The 22,630-nt window shown below is 36.2% G+C and overlaps 1 protein-coding gene across 1 annotated transcript in view; it reads right to left on the reverse strand.

Moving 5' to 3' along the window:
• Window positions 1-22,630, reverse strand: part of LOC104989818 (chromosome unknown open reading frame, human C12orf40) — an 83,428-nt gene that overhangs the window by 53,044 nt on the left and 7,754 nt on the right. Inside the window, 4 exon segments of the mRNA XM_010841620.1 lie at window positions 3,808-3,856; window positions 4,331-4,463; window positions 8,762-8,900; window positions 11,613-11,652. Of these exon segments, the coding sequence (XP_010839922.1) occupies window positions 3,808-3,856; window positions 4,331-4,463; window positions 8,762-8,900; window positions 11,613-11,652 (361 nt within the window).

The following is a 22,630-nucleotide window of genomic DNA, read 5'->3' on the forward strand; positions in this document are numbered from 1 at the left end:
TTCCTGGTGGCTCAGACGGTAAAGAATTTGCCTACAAAGCAGGAGACCCAGGTCCCAGGTTTATAAATCCTTAAAAAGGTACAATCTCTCAAGAATGAACAAGGAAGAAATAGAAAATATGACAGACCAATTGTAAGTACTGAAATTAAACCTGTAACTTTAAAACTTTCAATAAACAAAAGTCCAGGACCAGAAGACTTAACACATGAATTTTACCAAACATTTGGAGAAAAGTTAACAACTATCCTTCTGAAACTATTTCAAAAACTGCAGAGAAAGGTACACTTCCAAACTCATGGTATGAAGCCACCATCACCCTAATACAAAAAACAGACAAAGGTACTCCCCAAAAGAAAATCACAGGCCAATATCACTGATGAAAAATCCTCAACAGAATATTAGCAAACTGAATCCAAGAATTCATTAAAAGGATTATATACCAGTAGTCATGTATGGATGTGAGAGCTGGACCATAAAGAAGGTTTAGTGTTGAAGAACTGCTGCTTTTGAATTGTGGTCCTGGAGAAGACTCTTGAGAGTCCCTTGGACTGCAAGATCAAACCAGGAAATGAACCCTAACTATTCATTGGAAGGACTGATGCTAAAGCCAAAAATTCAATACTTCAGCCACCTGATACAAAGAACTGACTGAAAGCCCCTGATGCTGGGGAAGATTGAAGGCAGAAGAAGAAGGGGGCGACAGAGGATGCGATCACAGTCTCAGTGGACATGAGTTTGAGCAAACTCTGGGAGATAGTGAAGGACAGGGAAGCGTGGCATGCTACAATTCATGGGATGCAGAGTAAAATCGACTTAGTGACTGAAAAACAAATGCCATGATCAAGTGGTATTTATCCCAGGGATACAAAGATTTTTCAATATCTACAAATCAGTGTAATATATACCACATTCACAAACTGAAGAATAAAAGTCATATGACCATATCAATAAATGCAGAAAAGCTTTTGATAAAATTTAACATCCATTTATGATAAAAACTCTCCAAAAAGTGGGAAAAGAGGGAACATATCTCAACATAATACAGGCCATTTATGACAAACTCACAGTAAACATCATACTCAACACATTTCCTCCAAGATCAGGTACAAGACAGGGATGTCCACACTTGCCACTTTTACTTAGTGCAGTTTTGGAAGTCCTGGCCATGGCAGTCAAAAAAGAAAGAGAAATTAAAAAAAAAATTCAAATTGGAAAAGAGGTAAAACTGTCACTATTTGCAGATGACATAACACTATATTTGCTTCCCTGGTGGCTCAGCTGGTAAAAAACTTGCCCACAATGTGGGAGACCTGGGTTTGATCCCTGGGTTGGGAAAATCCCCTGGAGAAAGGAACAGCTACCCACTCCAGTATTCTGCCAGGAGAATTCCATGGACTGTATAGTCTATGGGGTCACAAAGAGTCAGACATGACTGAGAGACTTTCATACATAGAAAACCCTAAAGATGCTACCAGAAAACTTCTAGAGCACATCAGTGAATGTGGTAAAGTTGCAGGATACAAAATTAACATACAGAAATCTATTGCATTTCCATACATTCACAATGGAAGATCAGAAAGAGAAATTAAGGAAACAATTTCACTTACCATCACATCACAAAGATGAAAATATCTAGAAAGAGACCTGTCTAAGGAGGCAAAAGACCTATACTCTGAAAATGGTAAGACACTGATGAAAGAAACTGAAGATGACACAAACAGGTAGAAAGATATACCATGTTCCTGAACTGGAAGAATTAATGTTGTTAAAATGACTCCCTACCCAAGGCAATTTACAGATTCACTTTGGAGTATGGTATGAAGGTTCCTTAAAAACTAAAAATAGAGCTATCATATGCTCCTGCAATCCCACTCCTGGGGATATATCTGAAAAAAACCATAATTTGAAAAGATACAACCTAAATGTCCACGAACAGATGAATGGATAAAGAATATGTGGTATATATATATTTACTCAGTTATAAAAAAGAACAAAATAATGCCATTTGCAGCAACATGGATAGACCTAGAGATAACCATACTAAGAAAAGTAACACAGACAGAGAAAGACAAATATCATAGGATATCACTTATAAGTGGAATCTAAAAAAATAGATACAAATGAACTTATCTACAAAACAGAAATAGACCCACAGACATAGAAAACAAACTTACAGTTACCAACGTTGAAAGTGGGGAGAGATAAACTAGGAAGTTGGGATTAACATATACACATATGCTTCCCAAGTGGCTCAGTGGTAAAGAATCTAGCTGCTAATGCAGGAGCCACAGGAAACGTGGGTTCAATCCCTGGGTCGGAAAGATCCCCTGGAGGAGGAAATGGCAACTCACTCCAGTATTATTGCCTGGAAAATTCCATGGACAGAGGAGCCTGGTGGGCTACAGTCCATGTGGGTCACAAAGAATCAGATGGACATGACTGCATGACTGAGCACCCATGCACTACTATACACAAAGTGAATAACCAATAAGAACCTACTGGATAGCCCAGAGGACTATACTCAATACTTTGTAATAACTTGAACTTCCTTGGTGGTCCAGGGGTTAAGAATCCACCTTGCAATGCAGAAGATATGGGTCTGATCCCTGGTCTGGGAACTAAGGTCACATAAGCTGTAGAGCAACTAACCCTGCATGCTGCTACTACTGAGTGCATGTGCTCCAGAGCCCATAGGAAGAACACACATGTCACAACTAGAGAGTCCATGGCCTCAGCAAAAGTTCCCACATGACTTGTGTGCTGCAAGTTAAGAGCTGATGCTTCCAAATAAATACATAAACAAATACTTTAAAATATATATTTTGTAACAACCTATAAAAACATTGGAGAAGGCAATGGCAACCCACTCCAGTGTTCTTGCCTGGAGAATCCCAGGGACAGGAGCCTGGTCAGGGTTGCCATCTATGGGGTCGCACAGAGTCGGACACGACTGACCCGACTCAGCAGAAGCAGCAGCAGCATAAAGAAAAACATTAAAAAAACTAATGCCATCACTTCATGCCAAATAGATGGGAAAAAATAGGAAACAGTGACGGACTTCCTTTTCTTGAGCTCTAAAATCACCGTAGACAGTGACTGCAGCCATGAAATTAAAAGATGCTTGGTTGGATGGCACTACTGACACAAGGGACAAGAGTCTGAGCAAACTCTGGGAGACAGTGAAGGACAGGGAAGCCTGGTGTGCTGCGGTCCCGGGATCACCAAGAGTTGGAGACGACTGAGCTACTGAACAACAATAATAAAGGAAACAAATTTAAATATATATATAATTAAGCCACTATGCTGTATACCTGAAACTAACACAACATTGTAAATCAACTATACTTCAATTTAAAAATAAGTAAATAAAATTTTTAAAAATTAAAATTTGCTAAAAAAATAATCATTTGCAATACTTTGAAAAATAATCCTAGGATCAACAAGACTATCAAAAATCACAGTTTCATATGAAATCAAATAATCTGATCACTGTGTGAAGAGATTAATTACTCAATGATCACATGAACCAAAAACAGGAATCTCCGAATGAACTATCCTTTACAGCTTGTCAGTAACAAGCAGAAGCAAATATTATGTACACATAGGCCTCATCTACATTATCAGAACTCCAAAATGTTTCTCATAAGCAATTGGTTAAAATATTCTTAAGGTGTAGGTTCCTTATATTAAAAACTTTTAAAAGAATAATTATAAATATGAAGTTTTTCCAGTATTTGAAAAATTTATATCATTTGTTGGCATATCACAACTATCAAAATAATAAAATTTAATTTAAAAAAACCTCACCTGAACTGGATCAAGTTCTTCCTTGGTGTCTAGTCTTTGATAGTATACACTAACAAAAATAAAATTTTAAGGTTAAAAATATAGATGGCAATAAAATTGACCATCTTTATATATCTATTTAAAATTCATACTGTTATATACAAATACGAAAACATATGGAAACATATGGAACTCTAAGTAACTCTATTCATTCCAGATCATATTATTGAGTTTTCTAAAAATTATATTGTTATAAGAGAGATATTTTACAATAAAGTCAAACTATGTGTACAAAATCTTAGTAGGGACATTTGGTGATTTGATAAATATCTTAATAGTCTAATGATATTATAGTAGCTAAACAAACAAAAACTGGAGCTATTATAGAAGAATAATTCCTCTGTATATCTTCCAGTGAGTAAAACGTAAAAACAATAATGACCATTTAAATACTATATAATAATATATGATGTTATAATATATATCATATATTAATGTAATATACATCAGATAGCTACATTAATATAACCTAGCTAAAACCTACTTGTTTTCTGTATCATCAATGCAGAGTTTAGATGGTACACAGTTAGGTGACATTGGAAGTTCTATATCATGCTTTCTTAGGGGCATTTTTATGTCTTTATTCATATTCACATGCATTGGTTTTCTCACAGTTTCTAGAATGAAAAAAATATAATTTATAAAAAATTATAAGAAAAATAAAATCTTTTTAAAGCATCATTTGATATACTATGTCCATTAAATAAACGCACATTTTAGAAATTTACTGAAACCATCTGTATTCTATATATGCTAGAAGTCATTACAATACTATCTCAGATATTTTGAATCATTCTTTTTACTTTATCATCTTATATACTCCTCTTGAAAGGGGTTCTATTAAATCCCTTCTACTTTTTTCTTCCTCTAATACTTCCTTGAAACCCAGACCATATCAGATATTGTCTTACACATTCTCATAGCACTATATAGGTTCTCGGTTATAACACTTACCATCCTTTCTTGTTTGTGATTAACTCTATTTCCCTCACTAGATTTTTTTAATTTATAAAAGCAGAATCTTTGTGTCTCTATAGAAAAAGTCTCTGTTTCGTCTGTTCAGTACTTGTAACAACTTTTCTTTTCTGGGAAATGTTTTTTACACATGCATCAACTATACAGTTCTAATGGAGACTTTCCACCATCTTATAAAACCCTGCCTTTCGGTAAAAATAATTCGTGAAGGGGTAGACATCTAACCCAAGAAGAATTAAGAACTGCTCCCTCTGTTTAGGAGTAACTGTTCCAGTGCTAAGACCTGGGGTAAGGCAATGCTCCTTCAGTGGAATTTTCAAAAGTTCAGGACCAGGTGAAACCTCTCTCAGTATTTCTCTAATGGCAAAACTATGAGAGATGAGCAATGCTGGTTTTTTAAGGTAATGTTTTAAACCCCAATGATGAAGACTGAGAGAATGAAGCTAATATCTGAAGTGAGAAAGAATCTTGATTGAATTCAAAGCCTCTGATTCAAGCAGTTTCTGAAGCCCAGCTGCACCACTGCCCTTCCTTTTAGTTAAGTACCTTGGTCCTTTCAAGGCTGCTGTAACTGGATGCAATAGACTGGGTGGATTATGAACAACAGAAATTTATTTCTCAGTCTGGAGGCTGGGATGTCCAAGATCAAGGTGCTGGCAAATTTGGTGTCTGGTGAGGGCCTGCTTCCTGTTTCTCAGACAACCATCTTCTCTCCCTGTGCTCTCAGATGGTAGAAAGGGAGAAAGAGCTCTCTGGGGTTTCATTGTTGTTGTTGTTCAGTCACTAAGTTGTGTTCAACTCTGCAACCCCATGGATTGCAGCATGCCAAGCTTCTCTGTCCTTCACTATCTCAGACTTTGCTCAGATTCATATCCATTGAGTCCTTGATGCTATCTAACCATCTCATCCTCTGCTGCCTTTTTCTCCTTTTGCCCTCAATCTTTCCCAGCATCAGTGTCTTTTCCAATGACCTGGTTCTTCACAAAGTATTGGAGCTTCAGCTTCAACATCAGTCCTTCCAATGAATATTCAGGGTTGATTTCCTTTAGGGCTGACTTATTTGAACGTATCAGTTCTCTCGCACGCCGCACTCTTTACATCCAGCTCTCACATCAGCACATGACTACTGAAAAAACCATAGCTTTGACCATATACATACCTTTGTCAGTAAAGTGACACCTCTGCTTTTTAATATGCTGTCTAGGCTTCTCATAGTTTTCCTTCCAAGGAGCAAGTGTCTTTTAATTTCATGGCTGCAGTCACTGTCCACAATGATTTCGGAGCCCAAGAAAAGAAAATCTGTCGCTGCGTCTACTTTCTGCCCTTCTATTTGCCATGAAGTGATGGAACTGGATGCCATGATTTTCATTTTTTGAATGTTGAGGTTTAAGCCAGCTTTTACACTCTCCTCTTTCACCCTCATCAAAAGAATCTTCAGTTCCTCTTCACTTTCTACCATTAGAGTGGTATCATCTGCATATCTGAGGTTGTTGATATTTCTTTAATAAGGGTACAATTGTATTCATGAGAGTTCCACCCTTATGACCTAATTGCCTCCTAAAAGTCCCTCCTGAACCATTACAAGTTGGAATTTCAATACATCAATTTGGATGGGGGAACACAAACATTCAGTTCATAACATTATCTGAATGTCAGTTGAGCCTTACTTATAAAGTCTTGTTTTAAAGGACAGTAAAAATACCTCTATCTTCTACCCTTCTAAACTCCCACCTGAGGCTCCTGTGACAAAAGATGGATTAACAAGAGGAAAGTATACAAACTTATTTAATATAAGTTTTACATAGAAAACTTCATAAGAAAATGAAGACCCAAAGAAGTGTTTAAACCTGAGTATTTTTACTTTAGGTTTGACGAAGAATGGAAAAGTTATGGAGAATGTGATAGGACAAAAAAGGAGTATGAGCAGAGTGTGTAGTAAATTGGGGAAAACAGCAGTCCTGTTCATTTAGATTCCTCTCAGTGTCCCTCTGTTTGAGAGGAAGATGTTCCCAAGTTGAGGAACTAAGATCCTGTATGCTGCACATGGTCCAATTAAAGAAAAAAGTAAAAACTGTTTGACTCAAAATTATAGAACTCTTAAAAGAAAATACAGCAAACATAAAGGGTAAGCTCTTTGTTCTCCATTTTGGTAATTTTTTGCATTTGACATCAAAACAAAGGCAACTGAAGCAAAAATAAACAACTGAGACTACATTAAACTAAAAAGCTACTGCATAACAGAAGAAACCATTAACAAAATGAAAAGACAACCTAAGGAACGGGAGAAAGTATTTGTAAATCACATATTTGATTAAGGGGTTAATATCCACAATATATAAAGAATTCACATAACTCATTAGCAAAAAAAAAAAAAAAACTAATTTAAGTATGGGCAGAGGACTTGAATAGATATTTTTCTAAAAACGACATACAAATGGCAAGGGGTACTCAATATTAGTAATCATCAGGAAAATGCAAAGCAAAACTACAATAACACATCTTCTCAAACCTGTAAGAAGGAATTACCAAAAAGACAAGAGATAACAAGTGCCGACAAGAATGTGGAAAAAAGGAAACACTTGTGCACTGCTGGTGGAAATGTAAATTGGTTCAGCCACTATGGAGAACAGAATGGAGGTTACTCAAAAAATTAGAAGACTAACACAAGATTCAGCAATACCCCTTCTGGGTATATATCCAAAAGAAATGAAAAAGGATCCTGAAGACAAATCTGCACTCTCATGTTCACTGAAGTATTATTCACAATAACCAAGATATGGAAACAACCTAAGTGTCTGTCAACGGATGAACGGATGTGGTGTATACATAAAATAGCCTTCAGCTTTGAGAAAGAAGAAAATCCTGCCAATTATGACAACATGGATGGACCCTGAAAATATTAAGCCAGACAGAAAAAGACAAATATGGCATGGTATCACTTACATGTGGAACCTTGGAAAAACAAAAAAGTCGAACTCATAGAAACACAGAGTAGAAGGTGGTTTCCAGGGGCTGAGGATGAGAGAGAAGGGGAAATAGGCAGAGGCTGGCAAAAGGGCACAAACTTTGAGCTGTATGATGATTAAGATCTGAAGATCTAATGTAAAATGTGAGTATAGTTGATAACAATATTATATAAGTAAAGAAAGTAAAATCAGATTTACAACAAAAAATTTTATTCCTAAAGTCCATGAATTATGTATTTACTTTTACTACAGTAAAAGTTTTTACTTTTGTAAACTGCTCTGTGGAGGGAGAAACAAAAAATGACAGAGAAAAGAAAAGAGGGGATACTAAGAATACTATAATCAATTTCTATCTATCATTTATGAACTCTTTTAAGCTCTCATTTTAGCACTTGTTTTAAAAATTAAGTATCAGACAAAGGTCCCTTGAGATAGAAAAAAAAGTAGTCTGATTAAACTTTTTTATTTACTTAAAAGAATCAAAGTGCAAGCCAAAATGAACTTTATGTTGAAGTATTAAGACTACTACAATTAACATCTCAAGAATGCCTGAGAAATTATTTATGTTGTGAGATCATTGAGACAAAAATCTTTTCAGCTCTTCCTTTTTAAATAGATTTTCTAAATAGTATAAGATAATAAACACATTTATTTCCTGCTCTTTAGCTGAACTTTGGTAACTAACTGCCAAGACAGAATAATGTAATAACTGAAACAGCTGCACTGTAATAAGTCTAACCATGCCTTATAAAATTAATTTTATATAACATTTATATAAACTAAAAATAAAAATAAATGGATTAAGGAATAAGAGATTTTAAGCAAAAATTAACAAATCTTCTTATTTAAGCAGGCAACTAAGTTTTAAAAGTTTCCTTTCCACATCCTTTGAGTTCTAAAATTACACTTATTAGAAAATTAAATCTTATAATCACATTAAAATTTAAAAAATGGTATTAGAAAAATTTACTTACCAGATATTTTCTTCTGGCAAGATATCTGATTTACCATATACAGGTTAAGGAGGTCTAAACTGACAGTAGAATTTTTGACAGGGGATAAAACTCCCAGTAATTTCATTTTTGATTTTAACCTTTTCTTTTCAAAATATTCCTAAAATAATTAGAAATAGAAAGTTATTGCAGCAACTATATGGTTTCAGGCAGAATCATAAATAATAAAAAGCAATAATGCAATCAAATAAATGACAATATTTTTATATTCTTGTGGCACACTATATGTTTACAAATGAATTAAAGTCAACCATGAAACTAGCAGTTTGCCTAAAGAGTCTAAATTTCACAGCCTCCTATACTACTGGTGGTAGAAATGTGAAATAATTCTCATCTGATAGCTTCTATTTCCATTGAAATATGAGACAAGGTCATCTAATTAGTATCAAGGAAAAAAGAACAGGGTTGGGGAAGAGAGGCTTGAGGAGACAAAGGACGGTATGAAATTTTCAAAGAGTAAGAAAGTGACATGACTAGAGGTCAATCCTTTAGGAAAGTGCCATGAGTCTTTTCTTATAAAGGTTCAAAAGAATGATCCAATACTTTTAAGATTATTTTTTTTAAAAATAGTCTGGGGACAGACTACATTCATAGATTATTTAGTATCAAGTGCTTATGTTACACACAATTCTAGGCATAGAAGATACAGAATGATTAAAAGTGGTAAGATCCCTTTTTTACGAATATATATTAATGGAGTGGGAGAAGAGAACAGAATCAATAAATTTATAAGAAAATGCCAGACTTTGAAAAGAGTGATAAATAGAAGGGAATACTGAAGAAAGAGTAACTGGAGGGTGGGAAGCTATTTAGATGTAGTTATCAGAGAAAGTCAATCTAACAGATACTTTAGCTGAGACCCAAATATTGACAAGCCAGACACAAAATATCTCAAGGGAGACTATTCCAGAGACAGGGAAGAAGAATGGCAGAAAGAAGGTCATTATGGTTGAAATACAATGAAAAAAAGGGTGAGCAGTAAAACATAAGGTCAGAGAAGCAGGCAGGATGCAGATCCTTTAGGTCCTTTTAGGCTATGGTCGCATGTGTGCTGCTTAGCCATGTCTGACTCTTGTGACCCCATGTATGGCCCACCTGGCTCCTCTGTCCATGGAAGGACAAGAAAAGATTTCTCAGGTAAGAATAATGGAGTGAGTTGCCATTTCCTACTCCAGGGGATCTTCCCATCCCAGAGATTGAATCCACATCTTCTGCATTGGCAGGTGGATTCTTTACCACTACACCACCTGGGATTGTCAAGCTATGGTTAAATCAGATTTATTCTAAAAGCAATGAAAAGCAATTGAGGTTTTTAAGGAAATGATAAATTTTGGCTTGTGTTTTTCTAAAAAAAAGAATCATGCTAGCAATTGTGTGAAGAACAGAATAAAAAAGAATAAAAGAAAGAGCAAAAAAAATTTTGATAAATTCAACGGCATTAAAAGTGAGAACTTTCCTTCAAAGATATCATTAAGAAAGTAAAAATAAAAGCTACTGAGTACACATATAACTGAAAAAGAATTCCTAGATATATAAAAACACAGTAAGAGAAAGACAAAGAACCCAAATAAAAAATGAAAGAAATACTTGGAAATGTATCTCATGAAGCAGAAAATCTGAATGAAAAGACAGTCAGCCTCAGTAGTAATCAAGAAAAAAAAAAAACAGGTTAAATTTACAATAAGGCATCATTTCACTGAGGTAACAAATACCCTACTTTCATCACAATCACTCCCTTAACTTTTAAGTTTTACTACCTCTGAGGCTTCCCTGGTAGCTCAGTTGGTAAAGAATCCACCTGCAATGCAGGAGACCCCAGTTCAATTCCTGGGTCAGGAAGATCCACTGGAGAAGGGATAGGCTTCCCACTCCAGTATTCTTGGGTTTACCTGGTGGCTCAGCTGGTAAAGAATCCATCTGCAATGCCGGAGACCTAGGTTCAATCCCTGGGTTGGGAGGATCCCCTGGAGAAGGGAAAGGCTACCCACTCCAGCATCCTGGCCTGGAGAATTCCATGGACTATATAGCCATGGGCTTGCAAAGAATCGGACACTACTGAGCGACTTTCACTTTCACCTCTGAACATATTTTTACTGTTTTAGGACATTTTGTAAATGAAATCTCACTGCTTGTATTTTTCTGTGAGTTTCTTCATTTGCTCAACATTCTGTTTTTGAGATTTATCTACAATAATTGCATGCAGATGATACATTTTCACTGCTATACCTTGGGTATACCACAAGTTGCTTAACCATTCTACTGCTCCTGGACATTTATTTGGTGCTCCCTTTTCTCTCCCCTGTACCCTGTCCTTCTTCTTCCTCTCTTTCTTCTTCTCTCTATTTTGTTTCTATTTAACAACAACAAAGAACCAAAGAAGCATGTACGTATCTCAAGCTGTACATATGGAAGTTTCCTTGGGATATATATCACTTTTTTGCAAGATACACGCCCAACTTTAGTATGTAATACAATCAATGTAATTATTTTTAAAAAACACTAAAAAAAAAGTAGGAGATAGGTTATAAGGTTATAGTACCCTGGGCAACCAATGATAATCATGTGGATACGGGGGCTAATAGTACTAACTGTGAGAAGTGATCAGACTTGGGATATATTGGAACTGGATGACAAGAATCAACAATGCTCCATAATTCTGTGCCTGAGAAAAATGGGTAGCTAATTAAGCTATGAAGAAACTAAGATGGTCTTCCAGTTTCACTCAGGTGAATTTATTAACCTTGGAAAAATGCTCCAAAATATCACTGTTCTTGTAACACTACGAGACACAATAAAAATATATTTTCTTTACCTTCTGCTTTCTCCTTTCCTGCTTGATCAGAACCCTGGTCCTGAAAAGGGAAGCAGGATTATTTTACAATGATTAAATAAATGGTCTCTAAAACAACTGCCATTTTATCTGAATTGAAGTCTTGGAATTAGAATCTAAAAGTAGCAATAATTATTTTCTGAGAAGAAACTATAAAAATGCTCTCAAATTATTTATAAAATATATACTGTTTCACAAAATTTTCCTGGATAAAAAACCCAAGAACTAATAAAACAGACTCTAGACCTATGGTGAATAATTAAGCATAAAATAAATCAGTTATAAAAATCAAGATAAGCAGAGAAATCAGTGCATTGGAAAGAATATATCACTGAAACACTCTTATCTGATAGCAATATTCTAGGTCAACACTGCTATTTTCTTTGCCTTTCCTTGTAATTCAATATTCTACTAAAATTAACACAGAATAGAGAGAAGATAAAAATCTATATAGGATCTAACAAAATGTTAAATTTATTATTAGAGCAACTTCAGTTACATTAGCTACGTGTATCTGAAACCTCAGAACTTCTTTAAAACACTGCTAGTCATTATGGATGTGCTTCAGACCACATAACCTTCATGCCAAAAACTGCACTGAATCCCAATGATAATGCAGCATTTAAGAGTTATAAAATATTTGCTCTATTAATAATAGTGAAATGCTATAAAACATTTATTGATAATATAAGCAAATACAATGTATCTTTTGGACATACATGAATTATGGTCTCAAATTCAATATTTAAGAATTATAAATAAAATAACATAATGTATTCTAGTTATATGATATTATACAATAACATGACAATAAAATTGTTAATAATGAGTACCATATATCTTGCATCATTCTAGATACTCCAGAGTCTTTATATGTAAAAACTCATTTAATTTTCATAGCAACTCTATAAGGTAAGTTCTATTTTTACTCCCACTTTACTGGTGAAGAAACTAGACACAGAGAGGTTAATTAATTTGTCCAAGGTCACACTGCTAATAAGTGATAGAGCCAGAATTCAAATTCAAGAATTCTAGCTTGGAAATTTTAAATCAGTGCCTTCTACTTCCTTCTAAGCATGCTAACTGTGAATAAACAGAGCTGTTCATTTTTCCAAATGATTTTCATAAACTACATGAAGGACAGTTCTGAATATCCCTAGACTCTGCTGCTTACTGAACTTATTATTTACATATTTCCCAACAGATGTCTTAAATTGATCACTTTGAGGTCACTGAAAAATAAATCCAATCTATCATGCTCCATGCTGCATCATAAGTATACTGCTGGCATTCAAACTTTAGGAATAAAAGGAAATAAATTACATTTCATTAACTCATCAAATGCTAAGGCTAGAATGGACCTTTCAGATTAGTTTATTCTCCATCACTTCAAAACTTAAAACACTATGGCACAGAAAATGAAGTGACTTTTCAAAGTTCAGAAATATAAGAAGATGCTGTAATAAAACTTAACAATCCAGATTATAAAGAGAAAATATAAACATCAATTTTATAAGTAGTTCCACATTGTAAAGATCAATATAATTAGGGATAAGTTAAAAACTAAATATAGTCTTCTTATGTACAAAACAATTGAACTTATTCCAGCCTGATTTTCCATTATCCAGGACATTATCTTATGGCTTTTACTAAATTCTATGTACTAGATAATCCCCATTTCTATTTGCCTAAGAAAAAATTAATTAGGAATTCAAGACCAATTGCTAGATCAGCCTACTATCACTAAACTACAATGAAAGTAAAAATGGATCCTGATGTATAAATCAAAGGTAATTTTTTAAACATTTTAGACTATTATTAAGGCAACAATGTTACTCTAAGCACTACTCTATGTCTAAATGTTTTACTGAATACAGTCACTTTCAACTACCTACATTAAAAAAAGAATATCAGTTAGGATTCATAGTTACAAGAAAGGAAAGCATCTTTGGTTAATTTAAATAGAAAATAAATTAAAAGGAAGTTGGATAACCAGTAGATCTGCCAAAGGGCTGAGGAAGCATGTTTGGCAATTGGCAGGAACAAGGAAGACTAAGCAGCTGTGGTGTCACAGTCAATATTACACCATGATTAGTCTCAAAAGGATACCACTGCTAGCACTGGTGAACACTGGACACCACTGACTGCAGCATTTCTACTCCTAAACAATGAGCAACCACCTCTTCTGGCATCTTCTAGCGTTACTAACCCTGAAAATTCAATCCTGTTGCAGCTCCTGCAGCTGCCTACTAGAATAGGCACCCTGCAGGCCTTATTTCTTTGGGCTACTAACTTGATTCATCTTTGCATGAAATGTTCCTTTGGTATCTCTGATTTCATGCAAAGATGAGCTCGATAAAGGACAGAAATGGTATGGACCTAACAGAAGCAGAAGATATTAAGAAGAGATGGCAAGAATACACAGAAGAACTGTACAAAAAAGATCTTCACGACCCAGATAATCACGATGGTGTGATCACTGACCTAGAGCCAGACATCCTGGAACGTGAAGTCAAGTGGGCCTTAGAAAGCATCACTACGAACAAAGCTAGTGGAGGTGATGGAATTCCAGTTGAGCTATTCCAAATTCTGAAAGATGATGCTGTGAAAGCGCTGCACTCAATATGCCAGCAAATTTGGAAAACTCAGCAGTGGCCACAGGACTGGAAAAGGTCCGTTTTCATTCCAATCCCAAAGAAAGGCATTGCCAAAGAATGCTCAAACTGCCGCACAATTGCACTCATCTCACACACTAGTAAAGTAATGCTCAAAATTCTCCAAGCCAGGCTTCAGCAATATGTGAATCATGAACTTCCTGATGTTCAAGCTGGTTTTAGAAAAGGCAGAGGAACCAGAGATCAAATTGCCAACATCTGCTGGATCATATAAAAAGCAAGAGAGTTCCAGAAAAACATCTATTTCTGCTTTATTGACTATGCCAAAGCCTTTGACTGTGTGGATCACAATAAACTGTGGAAAATTCTGAAAGAGATGGGAATACCAGACCACCTGATCTGCCTCTTGAGAAATTTGTATGCAGGTCAGGAAGCAACAGTTAGAACTGGACATGGAACAACAGACTGGTTCCAAATAGGAAAAGGAGTACGTCAAGGCTGTATATTGTCACCCTGTTTATTCAACTTATATGCAGAGTACATCATGAGAAATGCTGGAGTGGAAGAGACACAAACTGGAATCAAGATTGCCGGGAGAAATATCAATAACCTCAGATATGCAGGATGATACCACCCTTATGGCAGAAAGTGAAGAGGAACTAAAAAGCCTCTTGATGAAAGTGAAAGTGGAGAGTGAAAAAGTTGGCTTAAAGCTCAATATTCAGAAAACGAAGATCATGGCATCCAGTCCCACCACTTCATGGGAAATAGATGGGGAAACAGTGGAAACAGTGTCAGACTTTATTTTTCTGGGCTCCAAAATCACTGCAGATGGTGACTGCAGCCATGAAATTAAAAGACGCTTACTTCTTGGAAGGAAAGTTATGACCAACCTAGATGGCATATTCAAAAGCAGAGACATTATTTTGCCAACAAAGGTCCGTCTAGTCAAGGCTATGGTTTTTCCTGTGGTCATGTATGTATGTGAGAGTTGGACCATGAAGAAGGCTGAGCACCGAAGAATTGATGCTTTTGAACTGTGGTGTTGGAGAAGACTCTTCAAAGTCCCTTGGACTGCAAAAAGATCCAACCAGTCCATTCTGAAGGAGATCAGCCCTGGGATTTCTTTGGAAGGAATGACGCTAAAGCTGAACTCCAGTACTTTGGCCACCTCATGCAATGAGTTGACTCATTGGAAAAGACTCTGATGCTGGGAGGGATTGGGGGCAGGAGAAGGGGACGACAGAGGATGAGATGGCTGGATGGCATCACTGACTCGATGGACGTGAGTCTCGGTGAACTCCGGGAGTTGGTGATGGACAGGGAGGCCTGGCGTGCTGCAATTCATGGGGTCGCAAAGAGTCGGACGTGTCTGAGCGACTGATCTGATCTGATCTGAACTTGATTCAAGGTAAAAGATAAGTGCATTAGTCTGAGCTTAGATCATATGCCAATTCACTAGTAGCAAAACAGGCTGAAAGAGGTATGATTTTTTTTTTTTTCTCTTCTAGATTGTACAGAGGTAAGTAGGCTGTGCTGTGTGTGCATGCTAAGTCACTTCAGTTGTGTCTGACTCTTTGTGACCCTATGGACCGTAGCCTGTCAGACTACTCTGTTCTTGGGATTCCCCAGGCAAGAATACTGAGGTAGGCTGTGCCTATTATCAAATTCATAAGGTGAGAAACACCTCAGAAGTAGACAAGCTCAGATACTGGGCTGTCAAAGATTGTGAACAAACATTTGTTCACCAAAGAGGAAAAAAAAGTGAAAGTGAGAGTGGCTCAGTTGTGTTCGACTCTTTGTGACCCCATGGACTATGCAGTCCATGGAATTCTCCAGGCCAAAATACTGGAGTGGGTGGAGCCATCTTTCTCCAGGGGATCTTCCCAACCCAGGGGTTGAACCCAGGTCTTCCGCATTGCAGGTGGATTCTTTACCAGCTGAGCCACCAAGGAAGCCCAAGAATATTGGAGTGGGAAGCCTATCCCTTTTCCAGCGGATCTTCTCGATCCAGGAATTGAACCAGGGTCTCCTGCATTGCAGGCAGACTCTTTACCAGCTGAGCTACCAGAGAAGCCCCATTAAAGAGATGTACAGTTAAAATAGTTAACAATCCAAAAGTGATTTTTTAATTTGGCTACATCAGGTATGTATTTGTATGTATGTCCTTATATGTGTGCATGTTGGGAAGGCTCTCCTTCTCTCTCTATATATATATACATATTCCTAACAGTTGCTTCTAATGGTTTCACTTAGATTAACATTAAAATAAGACAACAAAGTTGTTTCTATCTCCCAAGGGTTAACCAAGATTGCCTCAGACAGAAAAAAAAATTTCATCTGCCCTCTAGGTTCTTCTGACTGGTCTAAGAATTAAGTTGACATGAGACACATTAACAGGAGAAAGCCAAACAAAAGTTTAATAACATGTATGCATGAAAGTGGTGGTTTAGTCACTCAGTCATGTCTGACGCTTTGCAACCCTGTGGACTGTAGCCTGCCAGGCTACTCTGTCCATGGGGATTTTCCAGGCAAGAATACGGGAGTGGGTTGCCATTTCCTTCTCCAGGTGAATTTCCAGACCTAGAGATCGAACCCTGGTCTCCCATACTGCAGGCATTCTCCTGCATTGCAGGCAGATTCCTTACTGACTAAGCCACCAGGGACCCAGAGAAGTCCCTCCAAGTTAGTTAGTCATGTCTGACTCTTTGCAACCCCATGGACTATAACCCACCAGGCTCTTCTGTCCATGGAATTTTTCTGGCCAAGAATACTGGAGTGGGTTGCCATTTCCTTCTCCATACATGAAAGAGACCAAGGAAAACTGAGTAATTAACCAAAATGGCTAAGGTCTTCACCTTAAATACCATCTTCACCTAAAGACAAAAAAGGATATTGGGAATAGTGGTTTGGGACTTCACAGGGGAGAAAGGCAATTCATATGGAAATGGAAAAGCAAATCTTTGGTACATAAATGTTTGATGGGCCACACAGACAATGGGACACAGATTGGAATCTGATCTGCAGGCCCTGCCAGGTTTCCCACACCACACCCAGTCCATATTTGCAGATACCTCTGATGACAGCTCTGTTCTGAGAACAGACCTCTTATATGAAATATTTGCCTATCTTATATCTGACAAGGAATCAATATCTAAAATATGTAAGGAGCTAGGAATTCATATTACTCCATAACAAAAATGCAAATTACCAAATTTAAAAATTGGCAAGGACCTAAATAGACATTTTTCCAAAAAAAGACATACAAATGGCCAACAGGTACATGAAAATGTGCTCAACATAACTATCAGGAAAATGCAAATTAAAACCACAATGATTTATCATCACATACCAGTTAGGATTACTTTTATCAGAAAGAAAAAAGATAAATGCTAGGAGTACTTCCCTGGTGGTCTGCTGGCTAAGACTCCTATTCCCAATGCAGGGACCCTGGGTTCAATCTCTGGTCAGGTAAACAGATCCCACATGCATCAACTAAGAGTTTGCATGCTGCAACTCAAGATGCTGAATGCTGCAGTGAAGATCAAAGATCCTGAGGCAGGGTACAGCCACATAAATAAATATATAAATAAATGTCTTTTTAAAGAGAAAGAAATGCTTGGAAGTGGAAAAGAGGGAACCCCTGTATACTGTTGCTAGCAATGTAAATGGAAAACTGGAGAAGGCAACGGCAACCCACTCCAGTACTCTTGCCTGGAAAATCCCATGGACAGAGGCGCCTGGTAGGCTGCAGTCCATGCGGTTGCAAAGAGTCGGACACAACTGAGCAACTTCACTTTCACTTTTCACTTTCATACATTGGAGAAGGAAATGGCAACCCACTCCAGTGTTCTTGCCTGGAGAATCCCAGGGTCGGGGGAGCCTGGTAGGCTGCCGTCTATGGGGTCTCACAGAGTCGGACACGACTGAAGCAACTGGCAGCAGCAGCAGCTATGGAACACAGAATGGAATTTCCTCAAGAAATTAAAAACACAGCTACCACATACATGATTCAGCAATCCCACTTCTGGGTATGTATGCAAGAGAAATCAATATCTCAAAGACACAGTTCTAGTCACATGTTCATAGCAGCATTATTCCATAGCCAAGATATAAAAACAATCTAAGCATTCATCAACCATAGTTAGAGATGACTAGATCAAGAAAATGCAGTACATTTCCATATACACAATGGAATGTCAATGAGGTTTTAAAATGAATGAAATCAGGGACTTTCTTGGCAGTCCAGTGGTTAAGATTATGTGCTTCCAATGTAAATGGTGGAGAACTAAGATCCCACATGTGGTATGATATGGCCAAAAAACTTTGAAAAAAAAAGGTGTTTAACAAAATGAAATTATGTCATTTGCAATAATATGGATGAACTTGGAGGGCATTATCATAAGCAAAATAATCCAGGCAGAGAACAACAAATATCACATGGTAACAGTCATATACAGAATCTAAAAAGAAAAAAAAAATCAAACTCAGATTCGGAGAATAGAAAAATGTTTCCTGAACTGTGGGGAAATAGGGAGGGAAAGCTCTGTAAAAAAGGATACAAATTTTCAGTTGCAAGATGACTGAGGTCTGAGGATCAAATGTATAATATGGTAACTGCAGTAGATTATGTTGTATTGTATAATTGATATTTGCTAGGAGAGGAGAACTTAAATGTTCTCACCAAAAAATAAATCTGTGAGGTGATGACATAGTAATTAATTTGATGAGAGGAATACTTTCACAATATACACATATATCAAATCATCATGTTGTACACTTTAAATGCCTTGTATTTTTACTTGTTAATTATACCTCAATAAAGCTTGAGAGAAATAAAGTAAGATAGCAATCTTACTGTGTTTTCCAATATCCCTAAATAATAGCGGAAATGATGGATTTCATATCTGACAAAGAAGAAAGATGTCCACATAATTAAAACAGCTTGCCATTTTAAAAATATGAATCCTCAGAAGTCATCTGCTTAGTTTTGCTGTTGTCCAGTCAATAAACCATGTCTGACTCTGCGACCCCATGGACGTCAGCGCACCAGGCTTCTCTGTCCTTCACTATCTCCTGGAGTTCGTGCAAATGCATGTCAATTGAGCTGATGATGCCATCCAACCATTTCATTCTCTGTTGCCCTCTTCTCCTGCTGCCCTCAATCTTTCCCAGCATCAGCATCATTTCCACTAAGTTGGCTCTTTGCATCAGGTGGCCAAAGTATTGGAGCTTCAGCTTCAGGATCAATCCTTCCAGTGAATATTCAGGGTTGATTTCCTTTAGGATTGGCTGGTTTGATCTCCTTGCAGTCCAAGGGACTCTCAAGAGTCTTCTCCAGTACCACATATCGAAAGCATAGATTCTTCAGCACTCAACCTTCTTTATGGTCCAACTCTGACATCTGCATGACTTCTGGAAAGACCATAGTTTTGCCTATATGGACCTTTGCTGGCAAAGTGATAGAACTGCTTTTTAATATGCCATCTACGATTGTCATAGTTTTCCTTCCAAGGAGCAAGTGTCTGCTAATTTCATGGCTGCAGTCACCATCCACAATGATTTTGGAGCCCAAAGGAATAAAAATGTGTCATTGTTTTCACTTTTTTCATTTCTATTTGCCATGAAGTGATGGAACCAGATGCCATGATATTAATTTTTTGAATGTTGAGTTTTAAGTGAGTTTTTACACTCTCCTCTTTCACCCTAACCAAGAGGCTCCTTAGTTCCTCTTTGCTTTCTGCCATTAGGGTGGTATCATTTGCATATCCAAGATTGTGGATACTGCTCCCAGAAATCTTGATTCCAGCTTGAAATTCATCCAGCCCAGCATGTGGCATGATGTACTCTGTATAGAAGTTAAATAAGTAGGGTGACAATATACAGCCTTGACTTACTCCTTTCCAAATTTTGAACCAGTCCATTAATCCACGTCTGGTTCTAACTGTTGTTTCTTGACCTGCATACTAGTTTCACAGGAAACAGGTAAGGGAATTCTGGTATTCCCATCTCTTTTATTGTAAAGTAATCAGCCTCCAATTAAAATAAATAAATTTAAATTAAAAAAAAAAGAATTTTTCATAGTTTGCTGTGATCCATACAAAGGTTTTTTCATAGTCAATGAAGCAAAAGTAGATGTTGTCCTGGAACTTCTTTGCTATCGCTATAATTCAACAAATGTTGGCAATTTGATCTCTGGCTCCTTGGTGTTTTCTAAACCCAGCTTGTACATCTGAAATTTCTCAGTTCACATACTGCCTAGTTTGACTACAGTGATATTAAATATGTAACTAAAAACCGTGATTATATTTTAAAGTCTCATCAAGTTTATGTAAATATTCTCCAGTATATTTTACTACAAAGTACACTAAAACACAGCACTGATTCTTAGGAATACTTAGGAGCATGACTTCCATAGCCTGTCCATCAGTCAGATTTCCACCTTGTTTTCCATCCCTTCACTTCATATATTCTAACACCCAACTAAATTAAAATATACGTTTCTCTTTTTCACATATAGATACTTCTCTCACCATATTTTTGTATTCAAAACTTTTAATACTTTATGGCTTCATTCAAATGACAGTTTTGTCATGAAATTTATATGTACTTTACATAAAATAACTTTAAGAGTATTTCTAATATTGTCTTGAAATTTTAACTGCCAGAGAACTGGGAGTGGTAAAGTGGAAATGAGGCTCATTCTTTTAACAATTATTATGCTATTTAGGAAAATGGATTTTTAAAAACACATACTGCAACTATATCTTTCAATAAAAGTTTTAATGAACACTATTAGTTGCCATTATAGCACATAATAAAAAGAAAATCAGTAGGTCATAACGTCTTCATAAAACACTACAAGTTATTAATTCTAAGAAGCAGGAAGATAGATATGTTACATTATTTTTGTTAATAAAAAAAACTAGAACAAGTGTAAAGAGGTTAATGGAGGGAAAGTGGGGAAGGAAGGGAATAAAAGTAAAGGAGCAAGTGAGGGAGGGGCAGAGAGAGACAGAAAGAACTATGCTGAGTACAGAAATATATCAGGGCATTCTGTCCCTTGCTAGTCTTTCTAATAAGAAAATATTTAAAGCAAAATGTTAAAGAAATATTTTCTTTGGGGAAAAAAGATACAAAGGCAATAAAGTTGTCAAAGAAATATAAAACACAATACTAATGTACATTTTACATAGATATGTAGGAGATACTGAAACAATTGGTTTGGCCAAAATGTTCCTTCTTTGTTAACCCAATTGAACTTTTTGGCCAACCCAATACATTAGGGGTTTAAAATTATAGGTGTCATATGCCTTAATTATCAGTTAGTCTTGAATTATTCTTTTTTGTTTCTTTTGTTTGTTAATTTGCTTATTTTTTTAGTGCCATGTGCCAAGCAAAAAAAATTGTTTCCAGTTTGTTAAAATCATATAATAATACCTTTAAGTGTGATTAAAAGTGAAAAATATCAATAAAATTAATAGAGTAATAACTAACAAATGAAAGATAATATTTTATGGCTCATGTTATACTTAAATTAATATTAACTTAAAACATCAAAATCTAGCACTGTTAGCTAGCAGACTTATTAAGATTCAGGACAGTAACTAGCCTAGAAAAAGTACTTACATTGGCTTTCCTTAAAACTAAAGCCAGTCTACCTGATGTGTTAGGAATACTAATGATATATTTTAGAATAGTAAAATTTTAAATAAATTCTTCTAATACCAGAAAAAGAGTTTTTAGATGTGTAAATGCTACAAAAGGCAAAGATTTATAAAAAATTTGGCAAATCAATATGGCAGAAACATTTCTATTAATAATGTTCAGAATACAAAGCCTCATTAAAATAAGTTCTTAGATACTTAATTCTTAAGAGTAGTTTCACACAGAAAACAATTTTTATAGTTACAGGCTGTAATGATAAACATGAGCAGCCATCTCTTGAATCACACAGTGGAAGAGATTTTAGAATGTGAATGATACCCCAACATAGGTGTATATGTCAGGATATTCACAACAAATTTTTAAAAACATTATTTTCAAAAATTATAATTCACTAAAACATTCAACAGCTGACATTATTTCATTCCATTCAGGGAATATTTTGAGTAAAGATTTCCAACTGTTTTTGAACAAAATGTCATCAAAATTTAGAGGACATGCTTAGAAAAATGTTCAATAACAATGCAGGACAAACAGACTGATTTATAAAGCAATTCTTTTTGGCTGTTCAGTCACTCACATGTGTCTGACTCTTTGCGACCCCATGGACTGCAGCATGCCTGGCCTCCCTGTCCCTCACCATCTCCTGGAGCTTGCTCAGACTCATGTCCACTGAGTCAGTGATGCCATCCAACCACACCATAAGGACTTAAATGCTTG

The sequence above is a fragment of the Bison bison genome, unplaced genomic scaffold (genome assembly GCF_000754665.1).
Source record: "Bison bison bison isolate TAMUID 2011002044 unplaced genomic scaffold, Bison_UMD1.0 scf7180017864163, whole genome shotgun sequence".
NCBI lineage: Eukaryota > Metazoa > Chordata > Mammalia > Artiodactyla > Bovidae > Bison > Bison bison.